At 50.1% G+C, this 23,646-nt stretch overlaps 2 protein-coding genes across 4 annotated transcripts in view; both read right to left on the reverse strand.

Moving 5' to 3' along the window:
- Positions 1-12,878: 12,878 nt before the first annotated feature.
- Positions 12,879-14,322, reverse strand: ACKR1 (atypical chemokine receptor 1 (Duffy blood group)). The gene is made up of 2 exons (XM_068966727.1): positions 14,272-14,322; positions 12,879-13,850 (listed from the first exon to the last, which is right to left on the reverse strand). Exons 1-2 carry the CDS (start codon positions 14,290-14,292, stop codon positions 12,879-12,881), a joined length of 993 nt encoding a protein of 330 aa, XP_068822828.1. The 5' UTR covers positions 14,293-14,322.
- Positions 14,323-18,108: 3,786 nt separating this feature from the next.
- CADM3 (cell adhesion molecule 3) overlaps positions 18,109-23,646 on the reverse strand; it is a 30,140-nt gene continuing 24,602 nt past the window's right edge. For all 3 annotated transcript variants that reach the window (XM_068964900.1, XM_068964899.1, XM_068964898.1), the window contains 4 exons: positions 23,177-23,267; positions 22,580-22,749; positions 19,620-19,745; positions 18,109-18,285 (listed from right to left, as the gene is read on the reverse strand). In XM_068964900.1, coding sequence (XP_068821001.1) covers positions 18,167-18,285; positions 19,620-19,745; positions 22,580-22,749; positions 23,177-23,267 — 506 coding nt within the window. In that variant the 3' untranslated portion in view covers positions 18,109-18,166. The remainder of the gene's footprint in view (positions 18,286-19,619; positions 19,746-22,579; positions 22,750-23,176; positions 23,268-23,646) is intronic.

Below are 23,646 nucleotides of genomic sequence, written 5' to 3' on the forward strand. Positions count from 1 at the left end.
GCAACAATAACAATAATGATCATAAATGGAGGACTGACATAACACTCTTACCATCTGCCTTTGTTCTGATTGTTAAAAAAAGGAAACTGAACACAAAGGGGAGAATAGCCTACTATTACATTGCATTTTTTGCTTTCACATTTTGCTGTAGACTGGTTAAAAAAAAAAAAATTGTCACAAACTGGCAACAGTCCACAGAGCATTATTTGGGAAACATTGGATTAGAGGATTTTTAAGGTTCTTTCTAAATCTAAAAATTGTACAACTCTAAATCATACACTTTGTTACCTAATTACGCCTTTCTTATACTTGAGCTAACATCTTGAAAGCATTCTCAGGGCCAGGCAATGTGTTAAGTTCTTTACATGTCAGTCAATTTAATCCTCCAAATAATCCTATGCCATTGGTAGTTGCTGATCCACTGTCAATGGAGACCGACTCAGAGAAGTTCTATGACTTATTCCAGGTCACACAGCTGGGAATTCAACTTTGCTCTCTGACTTCATTGCCTCTAATTTCATCAATAGTATTCCATGCTTTTATCATTAAATATGAACAAAATGGGGCATCCCAGGTGATGCTAGTGAAGGAGCCCACATGCCAGTGCCAGAGACATAAGAGACATGGGGTTGATCCCTGGGTTGGAAAGATCCCCTGGAGGAGGGCACAGCAACCCACTCCAATATTCTTGCATGGAGAATCCCATGGACAGAGGAGCCTGGTGAGCCACAGTACATAGGGTCGCAAAGAGTCGGACATGACTGAGCATGTAAGCATGCACGAATAAAATATTTCGAATATCTTCCTAGACTCTGTTCCTAGATGGCAGGGTGTATACATTTTTAGCTTCTGAACCCCATAGTTGATGTTAGCACAGTACCTCTGCTGCATTCAACAAAATTAGAGTATTTATTAAATAGCTACTGTAGTTCAGCTCAGGGCTTCCTGAGGCACACACAACATCTTTGTTGATTAGGTGATCAGCAAATTAGTATAGGAGAATGTTGACTCTAAGGAACTGGTAAACATACTTCTCATTTCACTTATATGCTACCTGAGTATTCAAATGCACAGTGATCCCCAGCAAGGAGAGCCTTTTCTCTGACTTACCAACTGAAAGAAGGAAAGCTCCAATGTCCTATTGCTTCTCAGATTCTCTCCTTGTGCCAGAGAGGATAGCAAGGACCCTGTCCTTTATTTCCTATGTTTTCTAAGCCACACCAGCTGCCTGTCTTACAGCCTGAAAGACCAAATAAGCTCCCCTCTGTGTCTTTGTGAGCCTCTGCACCAGTAAAAGGCTGTTGCAAAGAACCCACTGTGAGCCAAATAGCGGGAAAAACATTCTCCAAGAAAAGGGGCAAGGACTTGGGATTACATTGTGAAGAGGAAAGATTCTAAAGGGACCAAGAGCCTGGTGGTTGACTTCACAGTTACATTCATATACTGTATATGATATGTCCACTGTCCTGAGTGCGGAAGGGGCTTTATTGTATTGCACCACTGGCGGAACAGTGAAAAATCATGTAATTTGCTAAGAACATCCGATCAGTGTAGTTGTTACCTTAGTCTGAGCACAGCAGATGTGACTAAACAGCCTGTACTGGCTTGGGCTGAGGACAGGGGCTCAGTCGAGGCTGCTTGAGCAAGGAGCTGTCCATGCTGCCTGTCTCTAGGCCGCTGATATGGAGCTGGGTATTCCCGAACCTGTCAGCGCTGCCCTTCCCACAACACTGATCCAGGGCTCAGGGACTGTGGGCGGGTGAGAACGAAAGTGAGAAGAGCAAGATCTATCCATGACAACCTGAAGGTGGCAATAATCACATTTACTTGAAAATTGCCTGAGAATGAACTACATGTTCTTGTGCGGATATGCAAATGCATGTAAATGTATGCAAATAGGAGATCCTCTTAACTCGTTTTTTCCATCTGGATACGGCCTGTTGTGGCGAGGCCAGAGGAAGTGGACTCTAAGTGATGGAGTCTGTCCAGTTCTCCCTGTGGGCCAGGGGCCAGGGGTGTCTGGAGAGGCATATCCTTTGTTCTCCTGGCCACCTTTTTCCTATAGCTAGGATTTAGAATTTGGGGACCTAGCTTGTGATGATCAATCAATATATAGCGCACTGATTCAGTATGATCTGATGTGGAAAAGGTGGGTTTTTTGTTCTCTGTCCCCTTCCTCATCCCCAGCCCCTCCCAGTCCCAACCTGTTCCAGACCATGATGTCAGTATCACAATAAACAAGGAAACTTCCACAGCCTTGAGCCTCATCCATCAACTAAAAAACAAGAAGGCAGAACCTGAGATACTTTACGGTCCCTCCCCGGAGGTCAGATCTGAACGTCTGGACTCACTGATGGAAAATATAGCGAGAGGGCTGTGCTGTGATGACTTACCATCAGATGGATGCAAGAGAGAAAGAAGCAAGGGCTTTAAAGTTGAAGTCCTTCTGAAACACAGACCTGGGTTCAAATCTTCAGATTTTTTTGGTTCCTAACAACTTATGCTTGAACAGGTGACATAACTTCTGATTAGACATTTCTACATTCTTCCTTTTTGGTACCTAACTTCTGTCCTCTGTACGTGTGTTAATACATACACCAGATATTTAACATTTAAAATGCATACTTGGTGTCCAGTACTGGGCTAGGTTATAGAAATTGAAAAATATGGAAGGCATCACCTCTGCCCTTAAAATGCTTGGTCTAGGAGTGACAGACAGGGACAGAGTGAAGTAACACAGAGTGAAGTAACCATTGTGCCCAAGAGACTTTGGGAGCATGAAACAGGTCCACCTAACTCATAAACCCAGCCTAAGAGCTCGTGGAAGATGATGACAGGTAAGGGGACACCTGAGTCAAGTCTCGAAGAACAATTTTAGGCACTGGCCAGACAAAGGGGAAGTGTGGAGCAGCCCCAGGTGAAGGCACAGGGACCTAAGGAAAGGCGGTTTGCTTTAGGCAAGTTGGGCATTGTGTCTGGAGTTCAGCATGACTGGTGAGGCTGGAGAGGAGGTTCAGGACTGTAGGTGTCATGCTAAGGCTTGGCTTTCCTGTCGGACGATGGGCTCTTCAGAAGGCTGGAAATGTTAGTTCCTCCACTTGCCCCAAGAAGCTGGACCTGCATAACTCCAGTCAATGGCCTACACTGTGGACCAGAGCCAGCAGTACTGCTAAGGTAACTTGCCCTTTGTTTCCTTACTCATTGCATCTCTTAAGGGAAGGCATGCTTCTTGGGAGCTTCCTATTAAACTGTCTCAGACAGCTTCTGTTAGCCCTTTGGTCACAGGGCTAAGTGGAGACACAAGGAAGGGGTAGAGGGGTGAGTCCCAGCAGTCCAGCTTGTTATGTGTACTATCGCTTTTGTAAAAACTTACATTTTGGTGGAACGGCCCAGAAGGTAATGGACAATTTTCCCAACTGCCTGCAGGGCAGATTTTCTTTAATACTAATTGCAGTGTATTTCCTCCCAGCTGTAACTCATTTTACAGCTTCCACATCTGCCAGTTCATCTTTATGTCAGATCTGTAAGCTAGGCAAGCCAGTGCCATTATCTGCTTTTTCTCAGGTGGGAAAACTGTAGTTCAGAAAGCTGGTAAGTGACATGTTTAGAATGCCATGAACCTTGTCTCCCAGCTCAATCCAATGCTCTATTCAAATGATGATTTCTCATACATTTTGTATTTTCCCAGGGAATTAAAATGACCCATGGAGTCGCTAATTGATGGCCCGATTTCCTAGGGAGTTGTCAATTCTGGTTTTTTAAATTTATCTAATTTGAGATCATCTCAGCCCTGGGATTTCTTTGGAAGGAATGATGCTAAAGCTGAAACTCCAGTACTTTGGCCACCTCATGGGAAGAGTTGACTCATTGGAAAAGACTCTGATGCTGGGAGGGATTGGGGGTAGGAGGAGAAGGGGATGACAGAGGATGAGATGGCTGGATGGCATCACTAACTCGATGGACGTGAGTCTGAGTGAACTCTGGGCGTTGGTGCTGGACAGGGAGGCCTGGCGTGCTGCGATTCATGGGGTCGCAAAGAGTCGGACACGACTGAGCGACTGAACTGAACTGAACTAAACTGAAGACATGGCAAGGGGCTTTCCAGGTGCAAAGTAGTAAATACACTGGTCCATGCAGGAGACGCATGAAGCCATGGCAAGGGGCAAGAGCAATTCGGTAAGCAATTGCTTAGCTCTAGCACTTCAATTTATTAACGCTAATTCTGGTGAATAACTTTCTAAAATATGTATTTAGGAGTCTCTGCTTTCTTTTCATAGGGCCCCTTCATCTTCATAGAGCCCGTGTCAGAAAATAATTCTTAGGCCAAACGAGGATCTGGAGAGAAGTAGAGCTGAAATGATGAGTTCTGACCACTAGAGGGACCCCGGGCACCAGCTACAATTTTTTTTTTTTTTTTTTCCTGCAGCAATTGATGCCTGGAAAGGTACACACCTCCTGGAAAAATTCAGGTCAGGTGCACATCTGGCTAAGAAGCCCTTCATTGTTCTACAAGCCAGGTCTGGAAGAGACCAAAGCACCCCAGCTCTCAGCCAGAGGATTTCAATTCGAGGATGCAAGCAAAGAGATTAAAATCATCCCAAGTGAGACCCAGTCACCGGAATCAAAGCATTTTAGTCTAGCTCTTTCATTTAACCTATCACCATAGGGTTTTCAGAGTCTCCTGGTCCCAACTATTTGAATTCAGGATATCTTGCCTTGAATCAAGGGCTGTTGAAAACCTCTCCCCAGGTGGTTCTGTGGCACTGCCAATTTGGGGAAAAGCTGCTGGACTCGTTCTGGATCTATCCCAAAGCATGGACTATCCCTGGAAAATATTCTGACGATTTGTTACTGTCCAGCCTCAGCTTGAGTCCTTTCTGTAACAGTGAAATGCTGACACAGTATCAGTTCTATCCTCTTATGCTCCTCTGTGGCGCCAGTTCTTTTCTCTAGCAGCAGCATTTGTAATTTATCTATGTGCTTAGTGTCTCTGCCTCTCTTATTTGTCTCTGAACTTGACAAAAGCAAGGCTCTCATCTGGTGTGCTCATCACCGTGAAGCGGGAACACAGAGCAGTGCAGAGCACACTGTGTGTGTGTGCACCTGTTATTGTTTTACATTGTCAAGAACGCCACACCCCATCCCTGAAATCAGCAGTCCTGTCGTGGAAAGCTGTTCCTAACCTCCAGTCAAAATCAATCTCTGTTATTTCTCCCCATCCTGTGTTTCTAGTTCTAAAGCTACAGCTACATATATGTCTAATGTTCCTCTCAAGGACAACTCTTCAGGTACACAATGACAGCTATGTGTTTTTCTACACTTTTCCAATGTCACTGCCCCGCCCGCACCAATCTGTGTTCTTTTAGCCCCTCTGTATGGAACAGGCATAGTCTTTGGAGTTGCATCATCTTGGCCTCCCCCTAGGAAGAGCTCTGATTCATTAGTGACTCAACATGTGGTTCCCAGAGCCCTTGATTTCCAGAATGGCCTGTCCTGGGCAGGTGAGGGTGGTATGTGTCCTCCCTCATCCTGGACACTGTCTCTTAATGCAATTGAATTCTGCATTAGCTTTTTGGCTGCTATGCACACTATTGAGTCATCTTTAGCCTGTGGCCAAGTGAAACCTCTAAAATCTTTTATTTTTTCCAAAAGAACTTCTGTTGAGCCAGGCCTCTTCCATCCTGCTTTTGTACAACTGATTTTTTATAACACAGGTTTTGCATTAATCTGTTAAATTTTATTTAATTTCTGCAGAATTTTTTTTTTCTGTCTCATTAGTGACCTACCCTGCAACTTATTCCTTTCACACTTCCAGAGCTGTCTATAGACCTCCTTCTGTCAATCAATCAAGAATGCAGATTGAGCAGCCCAGTTCTGGGGCCTGAAGGAGTGGATATAGAGGAGAAATATGGTCATATTTTTGGAAGCTTCCATGCTGAGAGTCAAGAGAGTCCACTTCATCCTCACCTCTTTCTCAGGTCACAGAGAGAAAAGGACCAATTGGTTTGTAAATAGCTTTCTTTTCCAATGCTCCACACCCATTCCCTTCTCTTCTGGATGACTGGCCTTCATTGCCCTGGCTTCAAGAATCCACCACACCCACTTTGGAAGAGTGTGGAAGGAAAAATGTCCTTTGTTTTTGCATCTTCTCTGTATCTGTACATAAAGAACATTCTGGATGTGACAGTGAGACAGAACCACCCATTGACCAGGGCCTTTGATTTGCTGAGGGTCTGTAGCTGGTGAACAGCAGAATGGATAGAGTTGTGTCTATGTGACTGAGTGCCTTGTGGAACTCCTGTGTGCCCTGGGATCCAGATATGTTCAGAGTTATTCTGAAGAGGGCTGGGAAAGCCAGAGAACCAAGAAAGAAAAGGGACGGGGGGAACAGATGGGTCTGGAGAGATGCTGGTATCCAGGATTGTGTCTGATTCACTCATGTGTCTCTGAGACCTCTCACAGTGTCTTTAACTTAGAAAGCACTCAATACATCCTTAAATGGAATGAATTATACACCCCTAAGTGTATAATGATTATATATTGCTATATATCACCAGGGCTTCCCTGGTGGCTCAGATGGTAAAGAATCTGTCTGCAATGCAGCAGACCCAGGTTCTATCCCTGGGTCAGAAAGATCCCCTGGAGGAGGACTTGGCAACCCACTGCAGTATTCTTGCGTGAAGAATCCCATGGACAGCCGAGCCTAGTCCATGTGGTCGCACAGAGTCTGACATGACTCAGCAGCTAACAATTTCGCTCCCTTTCATACATAATTATACAACCTTAGGTGCCTTAATGGAGAAAGAAATGGCAATTCACTCCAATATTCTTGCCCGGAAAATTCCACAGACAGAGGAGCCAGGGGTCTACAGTCCATGGAATAGCAAAGAGTTGGCCGCACTGAGCGACTGAACACAAGTGCCTTAAAGGGTTAACCTGACAAAGTACCCAGGACTGCAGGGAAGTGCATGCAGGCATGCTGGCTACAGAGGCCGGAACTGGAAAGAAGGACGCAGAGCTCAGAGGGCGGGAAGGCGTAGGGCACAGGGACACCTAAACTGGAACTAAAGAGGAGAAGGGGACAGAACGGAAAAGAAAAATCAGCAGGGGACAGAAATGGCTTCTAGGTTCAAGGAGGGTGTGTGTGCTCCCACTGAGGGTGATGACATGTAAGGAGGTGGCTGGACTCCAAATTCAGTTCCAAGACAAAGGGAGACTGTCTCTGAGAACTCTGGGGAGTCTCCCGGGACTCACTTCTCCGCAAGAGAAGATGAAGAATGATAGCTCTTCCTGGCTGTCTGAGGCCCACAGCTTTGTGGTGTCCACGGCAGCTTTGTCGCAAAGGAAAGCATGCATCGTTCCTCCAACATGGCTGGGGAGCTGTGGCAAAGACCCCCTCAGCTCCAGCCACCCGAAAGTTGACCCAAAAAACGGATTTCCAGAAATCATGTGCTGACAGCCCTCTGAGCTCTTCGGCCCCCAAACAGTTTGCACGCTGTGGAAAGTGTGGCCTGTGGGACCAAGGGAGAGGAGTTCCATTTTGGAGCAGTTCTTCTGTGCTAATTCTTTTCTTACTTACTCCTCTTCCCCACGGGACTGCAAACCCTGCAGAGTGGGGCACCACACTTTATTTTTATACAATTAATTATTTCTCATATCTGAAGTGAAGTGAAAGTCACTCAGTCGTGTCCGACTCTTTGCGACCCCATGGACGATACAGTTCATGGAATTCTCCAAGCCAGAATACTGGAGTGGGTAGCCTTTTCCTTCTTCAGGGGATTTTCCCAACCCAGGGATCCAACCCAGGTCTCCTACATTGCAGGCAAATTCTTTACCAACTGAGCTATCAGGGAAACCATTTCTCACAATATGTTTACGAGCTCTATGTTCCAGTCACAAGACAGGGAAAGTTCTTGCACTCTTGGTGCTTGTTTTTCTAGTGGGAGGAAGGGTAGATCATCAACAAGCTGGTAAGCAAACCAATAAAGAGACAAGACCATTTCAGTGCGTGGTACATGGCACCATGCTGGAAACATCCTAGATGAACTGGTGGGGAATCACTGGCTGCATGAGGTGGCTGGGGGCTACAGCCCACTGGATGTCAGGGAAGGCCTTTCTTGGAGGAGGTGAGATTTGCATCGAAATCTCAAGGATGAGAAAGTCTCAGTCACAGAAAGAGCACAGGAAAGAAAGTCATGGGCAGAAGCGATGTCAAACGTGAAGACACTTAGCGGAAATGGGACTTGCCCGTTCAGAGAACAGACAGTGCCCTAGGCCATGGGCCTCCAGCTTAGTGAGTGTGGAGGAGCTGATGGAAGTCCCTATAGGTAGAGGGAAGGCATGTGAGTTTAGCTCTGAGTACAGTGCGGGAGAACTAAACACCAAATTTGGGATGGAATATTCTATTTTCCTGAAGAGAGATTTCACGATTTTCACCAGATTTTCCAAGATACCTGCAACTTTTCTTCTCCATACATTAACAATGCATGACATAGAGGGAGAAAGCCCAAGCCCTTCAAACACATGCAGTTTGGAGTCACATGCAGTGTATTCTTCTAGGAGGTGGAGAACAAACTACTCAGGGGAAAAAAAAAAAATAATAATTCTTGAAGAGGGCAAGGGTGAAATTTGGGACATTATCTGTGAAATCTTAGGGAATAAGCAACTTTGATCCCTCAGGAAGATCCCCTGGAGGAGGGCATAGCAACCCACTCCAGTATGCTTGCCTGGAGAATCCCATGGACATCGGAGCCTAGTAAGCTATAGTCCACGGATCGCAAAGAGTCGGACACAGCTGACTAACACTTCCAAATGGGGTAGGAACATACCTCCAAATATGGGAAGAAATCGCAGTTTGGGGAGTGCCGGAGATCTCCTGGAAGACAACAAGTTTCCAAACAACTGGACAATGAATCAGAGATATTTGAGAATTACCAGGGCTTCTTCCTCTCTTTTCCATAACTATGTCTACAAGGTTTCTAAAAGTCTAAGGGTGACATAAAAATGACTAAAACCACCCTAAAACTATGCCTCAAATTTCCCTAAATCAATTTTTTCAAGAACCTCTTTCCTCTGGTGATTCCCTCTTTCCTTCACCAAATAGCTGTACGGAGGATGAAAGCTGACACGCATTTTGGCCGAATGGATTTCTAACCTCCCCCTGCCACCCCTTGAATGCCCCAAGTCCTTCCTGCCCCAATCACCTAGAAGACATGCAGAGATGATTTGGAAGGACTCGGACTTGTTAATTAACCTAAACAGTCACATTCGTCTGCAAGGTGCATTCTTGTTAATTAAAACTGCGATTCTCCTTGTGCCCAGACGGCGGGCTGCTGTTGTCAGAATAATTAGGTAGCATACGATGGTTTTCATGCAAATCCCTGACAATTAGAGCTGGCAATGAATTGGGTTTGAAATCCCAGTGAAGTTTTCAATCAGAATTCCTCTGAGGACTCTTTCTTGAGGAAGGTAATGATGGGGCTATGGTTTCAGGGAAATAGGATGTAAGGACCAGGTATTTGCTTCTGAAATCCTCTGGGAGGGGCTCCAGTTTGAAATCAATGAACTATGGGCATCAATGTGATCTTCCATCTTCCCTTAAGAAATAAGTCTCTCTCCATAAAGAAGTAACGCAGAGCAACCCTCCCTAGGGTATGTGTATGTTCCCAAGAGCTTGCTTTCTGGCTGTCTTCTTCCTTAGAGGATTTTTTCTTTAGCCAGAGGCCCAATAATTCATACAGAGCTAAAGTCCCTGCCATCCCTGAGATTAAATTCTTAAGGGTTCAAAGGAAATAGCAGGTGTATTCCTGAAGGGTTTCAGAAAAGATGCCTGAGTCAGAGCAGTTTGGAAGTGGTTGGTGGTGTGCAGTGGGTTAAATGGACTGGGATAACAGGACCCCAGGAAAGCCTTATAGAAATGATTAAGGCCAGGGTTAGACTTACAGAAGAGCTACCCGAATGCAATGGAGATAACACAGGGAAAGGCCAGCACCCAGGGGAACTGGGGCAAAGCAGAGGGGACGGAATGGGAAGGCAAAAGTTGTGGGGACACATCTCCAACCAGTCCTTTCCTCTTATCAGCTCCAGGCTTCTGCCTCAGCCTTTCCTTTGTGAGTGATGTAAGAGGGGCAGAGTATCTGAGGGTCTCTCTACTCAGGCTGAGCAAGGAGGAATCTCTGCTTGGAGGCATGGCTGAGGGGGTAGGTAGATAAGACAACCCAAATGGTCTTAAATTAAGCCTCCTTTGCATCAGGTTGGCACTGGAAGATTTGGCAAGTTGAAAATGCCCTCTCCTCCCCCTTAACTAGGTCAGCGTCCGAATCCAGTAGCTTGTAAGGGAGTTGGCCAGTGCCTGAAGGATTGAGAGAGTGGTCAGGTGCTAGAGGGTGCAATTTATGAGAATGGGCTGGGAAGGGAATTACAACAAAGAAAACACTGGGATACATTCATAAACTATGACTGGAGATCTTAGCATAATTTAAGTTTGTAATTCATCTCTCTTTTCTCTATTTTCTCTGCCTTTCTTTCTGTTCCAGTATGTCTCCCGAATCTCAATTGGTCCCTAAATCCCGCCTTTCAATTTAGGATGCACCAATCAGCAGCTAATCTGGTGGTTGCTAAGAGACGGGAGGTGGGGGGTTGAGAGGATTTGTCACTGCACCCACCCAGGAAAATTCCTCCTGCCTTTCAAGTCGCCTGCCAAGGATCCTGTAACTCATCTCTGCCCTTCTCCTGCATTCTCCTACTTATCCCCAAAGTCCAAAGAGTCAAGCAGAAATGATTTGGGGGGAGAAACCACATATAGGCCATCTTTGAAAAGTGACAGGCCATACCTAGAGTCAGGGCTTCCCTGGTGGCTCAGAAGGTAAAGAATCTGCCTGTAATGCAAGAGACCTGGGTTTCATCCCTGAGTTGGGAAGATCCCCTGGAGAAGGGAAGGGCTACCCACTCCAGTATTCTTGCCTGGAGAATCCCATGGACAGAGGAGCCTGGAAAGCTGCAGTCCATGGGGTCTCAAAGAGCTGGACACGACTGAGTGACTAACACAACCACATCCCTAGATTCAGATAGATGTAAGGTACCTTCTCAAGCCTCCCCAGTGTTTGATTGGGTTGGAGGGAGAGACATATTTTTTGTGTGGCATCTCAGGTACAGGGTGAATTTGTTGGTGCCATTAGAATTGGTTTCCCTTGGGCTTCCCTGGTGGCAAAGAATCTGCCTGCCAAGGCAGGAGAAAGGGGTTCGATCCCTGGTCCGGGAAGATCCCGCATGCCATGGACCAACTAAGCCTGTGTGCCACAACTATTTAGTCTGTGCTCTGGGGCCCGGGAACCGCAACTACTGAACCCCAAGCACCCTAGAGCCTGTGCTCCACAACAAGGGAAGCCGCCTCAATGAGAAACCTGCGCCCTGCAACTAGAGAGTAGCCCCCCCACCCACCACAAGCAGAGAAAGCCCATGCAGCAACAGAGACCCAGCACAGCCAAAAATAAATAAAAAAATACAGTTATAAGAAAGAGGCTGTCCCCCTTACGGAGAGGGGCTTATTCATGGTCCTTCCTATCATCACCCACACTTGACTGAGAAAAAGCCTCCAGCATGCTGACGAAGCATCCAGATAAGCAGGGAGGATATGTGGGGAAGAGGTCCCCAGGGCAGAGGGGTACGGTGGGGAAAGCAGAAGGATATATTTGTGTGGGGAAAATGACTTATTTTGAGAGCTAAAAGGTATTAGAAGGGAAATTTGGGGGATTCTAAGCAGATGGCCCAGCCAGATCAGGCCTTTCCTCATCAAGTATCTTATGCTTCACAGTAAAGAAAACTCATTTGAGTTAGGAGTGAGTTACAAATCCTGATTCCATACCCTGAGAACAAGGATGGAGAGCAGAATGAGGTGGAGGGGAGGCCCGAGAGAAAGAGAGAGCAGAGCACTCACGCAGGAGCATGCAAGTCAAACTCTGATAGAGAGGCATGCATACACACAGGCATCTGTTATTACTCCGCCGTGTCCAACTCTTTTCAAATCCCATAGACTGTAGTCTGCCAGGCTCCTCTGTCCGTGGGATTCTCCAGGCAAGAATACTGGAGTGGGTAGCCATTCCCTTCTCCAGGGAGTCTTCTCGACCCAGGAATCGAACCCAGGCAGATTCTGTACCATCTGAGACACCAGGGAAGCCCATCGGTTATTACTCGCATGCATCTAATATGGACACGAGTTCTAACAGATTTAGACAGACAGACGCACACACACATGGGGATTAGGACTATGCTGAGCAACAGGCCTCAGAGAGAGGACTCCTGGGAAGTGGCTTCAGAATTATCTTGCTAGGTTCCCGGGGCTAAGTAAGGTCCTCCAGGATGCTTCTCTCCTCCACTCCTCCGCCACCACCACCCTGATCTCTAAGCAAAGCCAACAGGAAGACAGAAGGCATATAGAAGGCAGAGAGGGACGCTGGACAGGCCAGGCAGAGAGGAGTCATGCTCTCAGTTCATCTTCACTCGTCTCTGTTTTTCTCACTGAAGCAGCATCTCTTCTTTCTTTACTAGCTAAGCCATCTCTTCTACCTGTGTTTTTTTTAAGATTTAGCTGCTCTCCTCAAATTCTGGTCCCCCTGCTCTTGCCCTTTGAGATGGCAGTAACCCCACACCTCAAGAGAACATCTGTGTGCCCTGAGGATGTTTGCACATCATTCACTTTCTCCCCAGGCCAGCCAGAGAAGCAGACGCTGACAGCAGAGTCTGGTGTGAAATGTCTCTCTCTCTCCATTCTCCTCCTTCTACTTTACGTCCCCAGACAAAATAAGAAACCACCAGCTTCATAAAAATAAATAACAAAAAACAGCGTAGACTTTAATTCAGGTTGACAGGTGGGCAGAGAGCTAGGATTTGCCTCCAAGGGTGTCCAGATGAGAAGTCTGTGTTGTAGGCAGAGGCAGAGAGGGTGGGGAGGTGTGAGTGGCCTTGTAGCAGACCCAGGCAAGGAGCAGGGGTGTCGCCACGCAGTGCAATATTGCCAGGGCTTCTGCCACATCCAGCAGCATGTCCAGGGCCTGCTGAACTGGACATGTTGACAGTACTATGGCCCTGGACCTCACTAGGGTGTCCAATCCCAGAGCCATGCCCTGAGGCCACCAAAAAATGAACCAGACCCACAAGCCATCAACCCATGGGCATGGAGCCCTGCCCAGCACCATCTTCAGCCCCTTGGTTCCCAACAAACCCAGTGGCAACAAGACAAAGATGACAAAGCAGGCTGCAGTGTGTATGTACCGCAACATTTCCCACTTCCCGCTGAAGGTCACAATGCAGAGTCCTTGGGAAGTGTCACTGCCCAGCATGACTGGTAGTGACAGGAGGGCAGCCACTCCCCAAAGTCCCACAGTGATCCCCAGCCTGAGGCCTGGGACTTGGCCTGCACCCAGCTGGGGGCCCAGGCAGGCATGGTACCCTATCAGCAGAGCTTGAGCAAAGGCTGAGCCATAGGCGACCAACTGAGCCAGGTGGCACAGGGAGGTGATGAGAGCCCCACTGAGCCCCCGTGCCAGGATGGGCACCACGATGCTGAAGAGGGCACTGCCCACGGCCAGCTGCACCAGGGTAGGCCTGTCCTGGTAGAGCTGCCAGCGGAACAGAGGTCTGAGAAGCGCATAGAGGACGGTCCCACTAGCCAGGATGCCCAGGACGCTGACAAGGATGAAGAAGGGCAGTGAGGAGTAGTCGAGCAGCGGGCAGGAGTGGCAGGGCGCAGCTGCTTCCACGTCGGTCTCATTATAGTCTGGATAGTAGTCCTCTGAAAATTCTCTCCAATCTTCCTCTTTAAAGGCCAACCTGGTGGAGTTGTCATCAGCCACCTGGAGGACATCCCCAAAGGGACAGTCAGAGCTTCCAGCTATCCCTCTGAAGGGGATCCTGGGAGCTGAGGGCAGCAGGTAGGGAGAGAAGGGCAGCTGGAAAGTGGGGGCTGCCAGAGCTGGGTGCAGGGGAGAGGGTGGGGGAGGACAGGACTGAGCAACTCAGGAGGAGCCAAGAGTCACAGGAAAGCAAGGGACGGGGAGTGGGCAGGCCTGGGAGAGAGGAGCAGGTCTGGATGCAACTGACAGAGAGAACGAGGAGGCAAAGAAGGGGGACCCTGGACACGGGGAGAAGAAGGGGACAAGGAAAACGAGGGAAGGGACAAGAGATGAGAGGAGTGAGGTATAAGACCCGAGGGGCAGACAGAAGGGGTGGTAGGAGGCAGAGAGGGAGGGGCTGTGGGCTCAGCCCCACACTCACCCGGTAAAGACAGTTCCCCATGACGCTGCTGGGTGCAGGGCGGCAGAGAGATGGGCTGGGGTAGTTCTGTCAGTGGCTGTGGTTCCAAGATAAGCGCCAGGGACTAATGAAGGCCATCAGCTCTGGGCAGGGCCATGGGGCGGGCAGTGCATTCAGGAAGTGTTTACCCCACGCCCACCGCCTGTCTGAGCCCCAGAACCACTTAGGGCACTGACCCCGGGGGCTTCCTGTTTTGAGATTGGAGTCCGCTGGTGAGGACCCACACTCGGGAAAGGAAAAAGGTGGGGACCAGAAAGTGGGTATTTTTCTGAAGGTGGAAAGGGAGGCTGAGAAACCAGGGGGCTTTCCAGCACAAAGGGATCAAGGAAGGAAGAGGGGGCCAGAGGTGAAGTGTGAGACGGTGATAAGAGACGTGCTGGGAAATTGGAGGGAAAGGGCAGCTGATGGCTCTCACTGTTTCTCCATCCCCTTGAACTTGATCCAAGGAAAGATAGTTCCAAAGTGACGTGTTTGTGGGAGGGGGTGTTAGTGGTGCTTGTGGCTGGAGCCATGTGATGCCGGCAACCCGAGCGGTATGTTTGGGAGGGGGCTCCTGGTGTATCATTCACGCTGTAGGGATGTACTTATCTTTATGGATGGCTTGTGTGCTCTGTGTCATATCTGAGTGCTCGGTTTTGGGCTGAGTGCTAGGTGTCTGGGAGTGTGTGCTGCTCTCTGGGTCTGGGTGTTTTGGTGTGAGAGGAGGGAAGGCTGGGGGCCAGCCGTTGAGGTTGTATAATGAAGCTGCTTCAGGGAGCAATTGGGCCTTTGCCCAGCCACCTATGGGCACAGTAAATGCATCTTCCATACCAAGAGGCACACAGGATGTGACAAGTTAAAGGAGGCTCTTGGGGACAATGGGATAGCATACTTTAAAATGGGACTGTTGCCTGTGGGGCAGTCTCTATATTCACATTCCTGTTGGGGGATATGAAAGTGCCGGAAATGCTACACTGTCCTGGCATCTTAGCAAGATGTAAAGTTTCTTGTGGTGGGGAGAGCTATTTCTCGGCAGCAGCCTGCAGGAGGGCCCCCGACACGGACGCTTCTGCTCTCTGACGTGCCGCCCCCGCAGCACCCCGTTTCTCACACGACTTCTGCTCTTCTGCCCCCTCGCCCGCCCCGAGCCCTGCATTTCAGTTCCTCACTGGGGGACGCTCAGTCTGGACTTGGAGAAGGGTGACTCATAGAGCATCCGAGTTGGAACGATACAGAGGGTCAGTTAGGCGATCTGCTTCATTTGTCCAAGAAGGCGCTGGGTGTCCTAGCGCTAATTCTGCCCAGTCCTCTTCCCCGCACACTCAGGGGCGGCTGGAGGTGACGCAGAGGCGCAGAGGAATGGTCACCTTGCCGGGATGGTCTCCTTTCTCCCGGGACACCAGCTTCAGCTTCACGTTCAACATGAAGGGGATTGAAAAGGGAGTTGGGGGTCTGTTGAAGAGATCCCGGAATGGTGTTGGCGGTCTCCTATTTTTCCAGCACGGCCTGGCAGAGGGCAGTGGGGAGCAGTCAGGTACCCCACCCAACACTGGAATGTAAGCACCTGGCCAAAGGGCACGAAGGAACGTTCTTCTCTCCCACAGAATTCTGTCGTTTCCATACAAGACGCCCTGGAGAGAGCGGCCTGGCAAGGCACACACCGCCCCTGGAGGCAGCAGGTGCAGAACAGCCCTTACACACACGCATCCCAACAGGAGCAAGAGTGGCAAGAAGGAGGCAGCCGAAGGACACGGATAATCCAGATATATTGAGGGTGGCCCCTCTGAGATCAGCACAGGAGAGTTAGAAAGATTATAAAGATACACGGTGCCTCCCTGCTCCCTGCCCCGCCCCCCACCCCCAGACAGACACACACAGCACGACGGCCCTTTTCCCCCCGCCCCCCGGTACAAATATGGCTTCTGTGTAATATGGACAGAGTGGTTTAGCTCAAAGAGGAAAAGTCATTTTCCCAAAAGCGGGTGCTGGGAGGCAGGGAGCCCACAGGCCTGGGGCCCTAGGCTGCCTTGCTGCTGTAAGAGGAGGGGGCCCAGGGCCCTAACCAGCGGCTGGAAGATTCACGACAGTATTACCTGAACTGAAGGGGGTGGGCAGACCTGCTGGCTGCAGCTGCCCCCACTTTGCACGCCCCTGGGCTGTCGGAACAGCAGGACATGCTGGAGGAGGGTGAGAGGGGTGCCAAGGGGCACCCTGGGTCTGAGGCGGGGCGGCCGGCTGTCGAGGAGGACGCGTGGCCTCATTTCCATGGCAACCGGCTTGGCCACAAGGAAGACAGAAAATCAAAAGCAGGGATGGAATGGAGATGGGAAGGAGACAGGCAGTTTTGCTCCTAGCCCTCAACGCACCGGGTACAGACTATGGGGACAAGAAGCGACAGCGGTCATTCCAGGGTCAGTGCCAGCGGGAGGCCTGAGGGATGCATAGCAAAGGCTTTGGCACTGACTCCGTGGCTCCGAGAAGGGGAAACGGAGGCAGAGGTTGAACGCCCTGTGTTTCAGGGAGAGATGAGATGGTGGACGACTGAGCAAAAACACACCCTGGGACTGTTTTCTCCATAACAGATGGGTGCTGGGGACGGCATGGAAATACCAGGAAGGAGCGACATCCCAGGTGAGGTGCACAGCCTGCCTAGGGACTGTCAGCTCCCACAGCCCTCCTCCACATGCCCCGCAGCCCCCCACCTGCCCAGGAGCCCCTCTGCCTCTCACTCACATACACATGTGCACAAACACACGGACACACACAGACACACACGTTACTACTCCCTTCGTCTGGGCAGGAAACAGCTCAGTGCAGTGAAGCTCCTTTTAGTATTTTTGTTGTTCTGTCTGCCTGGCTGCTGAGGGCGGGCGGGCTTGGGGAACAGGAGGGGGCAGAGGGCAGCACAAGACAGGGAGGTGAAGTTGCTGAGCAGTGCCTAAGACAAGTGGTTGCCGTGCAACAGTCCAGGGCTCCAGTGAGAGAGAGTCAGGGGCCCCTGGGCGGGGAAGCAGATGCAGTTTAGGGCCCAGAGCAGCACCTCCCCCGTAGCTGCTAGAGCAAGGAGGGGCAGCCTTGCTCTGCTATCCCCCAAGGGTGGCTCCTGGGAAAAGGGCCTGGCTTCATTCACCATCGGGGCCTGGTGGTGGGGCACGGGGGCAGAGAGGGCCATCTCTGCCATCCTTTCTTTCCAGATCTGCCCTTCCTGCAGGGACCTAAGTCCTCCCACGTGGGGAAGCCCTGGGCCCCCATGTGGCTGCATGCCACCTGAAGGTCACATCTCCTGGGCTGCCCCCCTTTCACTCCTTTCCTGTTAGGGTGGGGGAGGGGCGTCAGGTGGTCCCTTCTCTGTGCAGAGCTCAAGGTGTGCGACTTACAGAGGAAAAGCCACCTCCTGCCTCCTGCTCACAACCTCCCCAACCCCGGAGAAATCGAGGAAGAGACCCTCATGATGGAGGGCTGGTGAGAGGCCCCCACTAAACTGACTCAGCTCCTTCCTGCCCTAACCCTCTCCTCATCCTCCTCCTAACACTCCAGGTTTTCTGTTTGTGTTTTTTTTTTTTTTTTTTTTTTGCTTTCCTCACCCCAGGGCCCCTGCCCCTCCAGCCTGGAAACAGATTTGATTTGGGATTGTTACAAAAATAATAATAACCCAAACGCAGAGAAGCCACAGAAAGGGCTGAGGGCAACCCTCCCTCCCCACCCGCCCTCCCCATTCCAAACCGAGTACAAAACCGCACCCAAAGCAGACATTCTGTACAGGGGGGTGGGGGAGGGGCTGGGGAGCAAGCGGGAGGGGCGGCCCTGGGGTCGCTCTGTACAAGTCCAGGTTGGTGGTGGCCCCAGACGTCCCCATGGGGTCCCTGGGGGGGCGCCCCTAGATGAAATATTCCTTCTTGTCGTCCCCGCCCGACTGCCCGCCTTCTGCATTGATGATGGCCGTGTCCGCATCTGGGGCATCGTCGGAGCCTTTTGCCTCGTGTGTCAGGTAGGTTCCTGGGGAGAGAGAAGAGGCTCCTTCTTTCAGGAGCAGTTTCCGAATCTCGGAGGCCCCCCTGTCCATTTTCCCACCCACTCACGCACACCTTGCTTCTGTAACTTTTCTCCTATCTAGAGCTTTCTTCTTCCCCACCTGCCCTAATTAGCATCTTGCTGCTGATATCTCTCACCTGAACACACTACTAAGAATTGATGAAGCTTGTGTTTAGTCTCGTCTATAACACAGGCCAAAAAAAAAAAAAAGGTGTATGTGTGTGTATATGTGTGTGTGTATGTGTGTATACACACGTGTGTGCTCATACAGTGGTAACAGGGAAGCTGCAATGTCGGCTCCACAACAGCACTGCTGAGATCTGGCTAGCATCTAACCAGTCCACACAGTCAGGCTGCTGGCCAGGAATTTCTCTGGGTGTTCTGTGGTTAAGACTCTGTGTTCCCAATGCAGGGGGCCTGGGTTCAATCCCTGGTCAGGGAACTAGATCCTACATACCACAGCTAAAAAGATTTCATGTGCTGCAATGCAACTAAGACCGAGGCAGCTAGCTTATAAGAAATAACAGAGGGCTAAATCTGAGAGGAAGGCATATGAGAGGGGAGGGAGAGATGGCAGAGATACAAGCTGTTGCTGCTGCTGCTAAGTCACTTCAGTCGTGCCCGACCCTGTGCAATCCCAGAGACGGCAGCCCACCAGGTTCCCCGTCCCTGGGAGTCTCCAGGCAAGAACACTGGAGTGGGTTGCCATTTCCTTCTCCAGTGCATGCAAGTGAAAAGTGAAAGTGAAGTCGCTCAGTCGTGTCCGACTCTTCGTGACCCCATGGACTGCAGCCTACCAGGCTCCTCCGTCCATGATTTTCCAGTTAAGAGTACTGGAGTGGGCTGCCATTGCCTTCTCCAAGAGATACAACAGAGGAGAGAAAAGGAAAGCGATGGTATGGGGTTAAGGGGTGAGGAGCTCAAAGGACAAAAAACACGAGGCTGAACCAAAAGGAGCAAAGTGCAGGGAGAAACAGGAGGGAGATGCGGAGTTCCGGCAGTTCTGTCTGGAAGCGGCGCTGGAAGCAGAGCGGCATGGGAGCAGCAGCTGACTGAGTGGGAAGGTTTGACTTTACTTGGATGATCACCAAGTGATCAGGCTTGACTATGGGGCTGGCGGTGCTCAGTTATCACAGGTTGGCTGTGTTCCTTCCTCCCACCAATGCTCCGAAGGTTTCGGACCCTCTAGCCCACTGAGACTCCGAAGGCCCTTCCTTCAGCCCGCTCCTACCCTGCCTGCCCCTGGTGATCTCCCCGACCACTCTCAAGTCCTCCTGATGCTCCTTCGTGCCTCTGACCTTTGTGTCGGATCAAGTAGTGACCGAGGAAGATGAGCAGGATGAGCAGCAAGAAGACGATGAAAGCCACGATCCCTCCAATGATGGCATGGTAGGTGCTGGAGGACGAGGGCACCGGGCTGGGGTCTGGGGGGAGAAGGGAGCACACAGTCAGATCTGGGAAGATATGCTCACATTTAACCTTCTGAGTTTGTGAACCTGAAGCCTCACCTTGGTCAAAGATCAACACACTTTGATCTCTCTATCATTTCTCATCTTCTCTCTCTCTCTCTCTCTGTCGGTGTCTTTCTTTGAATTTCTGGGTTATCAGGATATTTTTTCCCTATCCCCCATACCCTCTTACCTCCTGTCTGCTTGGTATGCTGAGCTGGTTTTTCTAGGGGGGCTTCTCAACCTAATCATGCATTGTCCTGATTTCAGATTGGAAAGGAGCAGTGAGAAAAATGTCAGAGACAGGAATAGGCACGTGGCCTGTGGACAGACGGTGGACTGTGATTCCCTGTATAAAGAAAACTGTTCCTTCTTGTCAGGGAGTTTAGAGTTCCAGCAAGACCCAATCTTCCTCTTATCAGAGAGGTCTGGGGTTCCATCTTCACTTCCCCACCATCCAAAGGTTTGTGGGAAGGACAAGGACAGAACTTCTTCCTCTGAGTTCTGATGGTCTCTGTCATCAGATACAGAGAATCTGTCCTCCACAGCAGTGTCTACAGAGGACAGATTCTCAAGCACAGGCTTGGCCAGGCATGCCGAGGAGAGCCGCAGTCACAGTCAGAGCCCCACAGGTCTGAGGAGACAGTGCCCATGCCTGGGACACAGTTCTGATGTGTCCAAAATTATACGAGCTGTAGTTAAGGCTCTCCCATCCATGGGAGAGCTACTATTATTATTATTTTTTTTCATAGATTCACTTTGAGTCTTGATGCCTCACTGACTGCTCGTACATTTTCCCTCTCCTACCGTATGTCTCCTCTGGCTTGGCTGGGCCAGCTTTTTAGCTCCTTGCCTGTCTCCACCTTATTTGGGAAAAAAAAAAAAAAAAAAAAAAATTATGCTCTGGCTTTTATGTTCTGCTTGGGAGGGAGGGAGAAGAAGGTCCCTGCAGCTTTATGATAGGAGGGGTGGGTGTGATGGTTCAAATTGGAGGAAACACAGTGAGGTTATGTGAGATATAATCTGTATTAAAAATCAATTCTAGATAATTATCCCAAAGACCGTAAGAATGAAAATTCCCTAGGAAAGCCTAGGTTGGCACAGCGAAAATGACCTCTGGGTTCATTAATTACAGGTTGGTGTCTCTAGGTATTGCTAAGTCACTTTAGTCGTGTCCGACTCTGTGCGACCCCATAGATGGCAGCCCACCAAGCTCCCTCGTCCCTGGGATTCTCAAGGCAAGAACACTGGAGTAGGTTGCCATTTCCTTCTCCAATGCATGAGAGTGAAAAGTGAAAGTGAAGTCGCTCAGTCGTGTCCGACTCTTAGCGACCTCATGGACTGTAGCCCACCAGGCTCCTCCATCCATGGGATTTTCCAGGCAAGAGTACTGGAGTGGGGTGCCATTGCCTTCTCCGGTCTCTAGGTATAACTCCATTTAATTTCACTGCAGGTAGTTGGAAGTCAACCCGGTTTGGAGTTCTCTCTGGAGGCAGATGCAGTAACTAACTCTACCACCAGGTGTCAGCACTGGAAGCAGACCAGTCAGAGAGGACTGGGCTTCTAGCACAGAGTGGCGGGATCAGCAAGAGACCAACCGCAAGGGCACAGGAACTTTCCTTCTCTGCCAATGGTCATCAGACTTGGTCTGGAGAGATCTGGGGGCAGACACAGAAGCTCAGTGCCTTGTCCTTGCTGCTGGCACCCTGCAATAGCTTTGTTTGTTGTGCTGAGCAGCTCCTGTGTTGCTGAAGTTTGCCCCTGGAGGCCCAAGACCTCCGGTGGTCTCTTATCCCTGGGAGCCCTGATTGCTATCTCCACACTGCTTTAACGGACATTTCATGTAAGGGAGTCTCTGATGTTCCCCTGACAACGCATCTCCCCTCTTCTGAGGAAAGCCTGAGTTTCTAGCGGGACTCAGTGTTACTACGTGCTGAATGGTCAGTTGCTTCAGTCGTGTCCGACCCTTTGTGACTCTAAGGACTGTAGCCCGCCAGGCTCCTCCGTCCATGGGATTCTCTAGACAAGAACACTGGAGTGGGCAAGAATACTGGAGGCCATTTCCTCTTCCAGGGAATCAACCCCCGTCTCTTACATTTCCTGTAATGGGAGGTTCTTTACCACTAGCACCACCTGGGAAACCCCCACTGTTATTGGGTGGGGGGGGGTGGGTCTTCAAAAAAACCCTCCATGAAGAGGCCTAGCCTGGCACTTTTCTTGAAGCTGAATTTTGTAGTCACACCTTTGGGAAGGAGTTCAGAGAAGGAACATCATCTAGTCTCTGTTTTCTCATCTGAGAAAAAGATTCTAACTATCTCTCCACATAGTACAAATTTATCTGTTTTCTGCATGGATTCTCTATAGCATGTCAAAGATACTCAGAAAAGGAGATGGCAGTAGCAGCGTCCATCCTGTATTAGTCACAGGAGGAGTGACTCTGAGGATAGCCCTGCTGCAAAGGCAGATTTCTCTACACTCACACATGAGTGACTCTGGGGCCTGGGCACACAGAATTCTTATTCTTGTTGCCAGGTGAGTGCAAAGATTGAAGGATGGTATCACCTGGGTTATCGCTGCTAAACAAAGGCAGATGAAAGTCCACCATCCCATCGATTTTTCCTTATTCCGCATCCAAGAGTGGACCCGGAGCCAAAGTCCTCGGGCTCTCCAGTGGTGGACTGTTGCCCCCCCTAGACCACTCCCAGCCACGGTCTGGGGAGGCTATCAGGAGACGGAATGATCAGAGGACCAGAAGGCAGAGGAGAGGAGAGGAGAAGGGGTCTGCTGGACGAGAGCTACGGAGGGCTCACCGTTCACGTTGAGGGTGTAGTAAGCTTTGTAGCTGCCCATGTTACTGGTGGCTGTGCAGCCGTAGGTGCCACTGTCGCTCTTGTTGAGGAAGGGGAAGATCAGGGCGCTCTCCTGGGCCATCTTCAGCGGTGGCACGCTGCCCTCCTTCTCCCACACGTACTGCTGGGGGCTGTGGAGGCAGAGAAATCCGGAGTGTTCAGGAAAGAGCAGGGCTGGGAGCTAAAGGAGGAGAAAAAAGAACTGCAAATGGGGAAGTCAAGGACAGCGTGATGGGGGCTTGAGCAGTTCAAGGGGCCAGAGACACTGAGCTGCTCAGGGGGAGGGGGAGGTGACCCTTTGAGGCCCAGCCTGGGGACGAGGGAGACTGCCGAGCTCGTATCTAACTGTGGCTTGGTTCCTTACGGGAACCTCAGGGGCTCAGTTGGGGAGCAGCCCCTCCCCACTTCTGCTGCTTTGCAGGAGAAACAGTCAGAAGATGGGCCTTGTTCGACAGTGTCAAGGAAAATGAGAGGCCCAGCACGAAGGAGACAGGAAGACTTGAGGTGAAGTCTTCGTGTGCAGAGGTGTGTTAAAGTCCAGGAAACGGATCCTCTTACACGGGATTGCCACGTCCCTCACAGTGGAGCAACAGCTTTTGGCCCTCGCGAGGATGTGGAGGGTCTGGCCTTATCTTCGCTGTCGGTGTGTCTGCAGAGAACGAAACGGTGTCAGCGTGAAACTCCCATGCCATTTAGACTGCCTCCATCTCAAAACCATTCAGTTATGCATGTCAGCGTCCACCTCTAAAGGCCTAGGAGTCCAAGAGGCTGTGCAACCAAGGCCACCCCACCCCCGCCTCTATGAGCAAAGACTACTACTGCCATTGGATGTACAAAAACCCTGCAGAAGTAGGGTCATGTCTGTCCTTGCTAGGGACCTGAGGGATGTCTTAACAGAGAGCTGAGAAGGGGAATTACGGGATCACCTGTGCCTAGCACATAGATGGGACTTAATACATATTTTTGACAGAACAAATAAACTTGAATTTGATCACTGATTGAGCTTACAATCTCTCCATCCTCTCTGC

Source organism: Capricornis sumatraensis, chromosome 2 (assembly GCF_032405125.1).
Source record: "Capricornis sumatraensis isolate serow.1 chromosome 2, serow.2, whole genome shotgun sequence".
Classification (NCBI taxonomy): domain Eukaryota; kingdom Metazoa; phylum Chordata; class Mammalia; order Artiodactyla; family Bovidae; genus Capricornis; species Capricornis sumatraensis.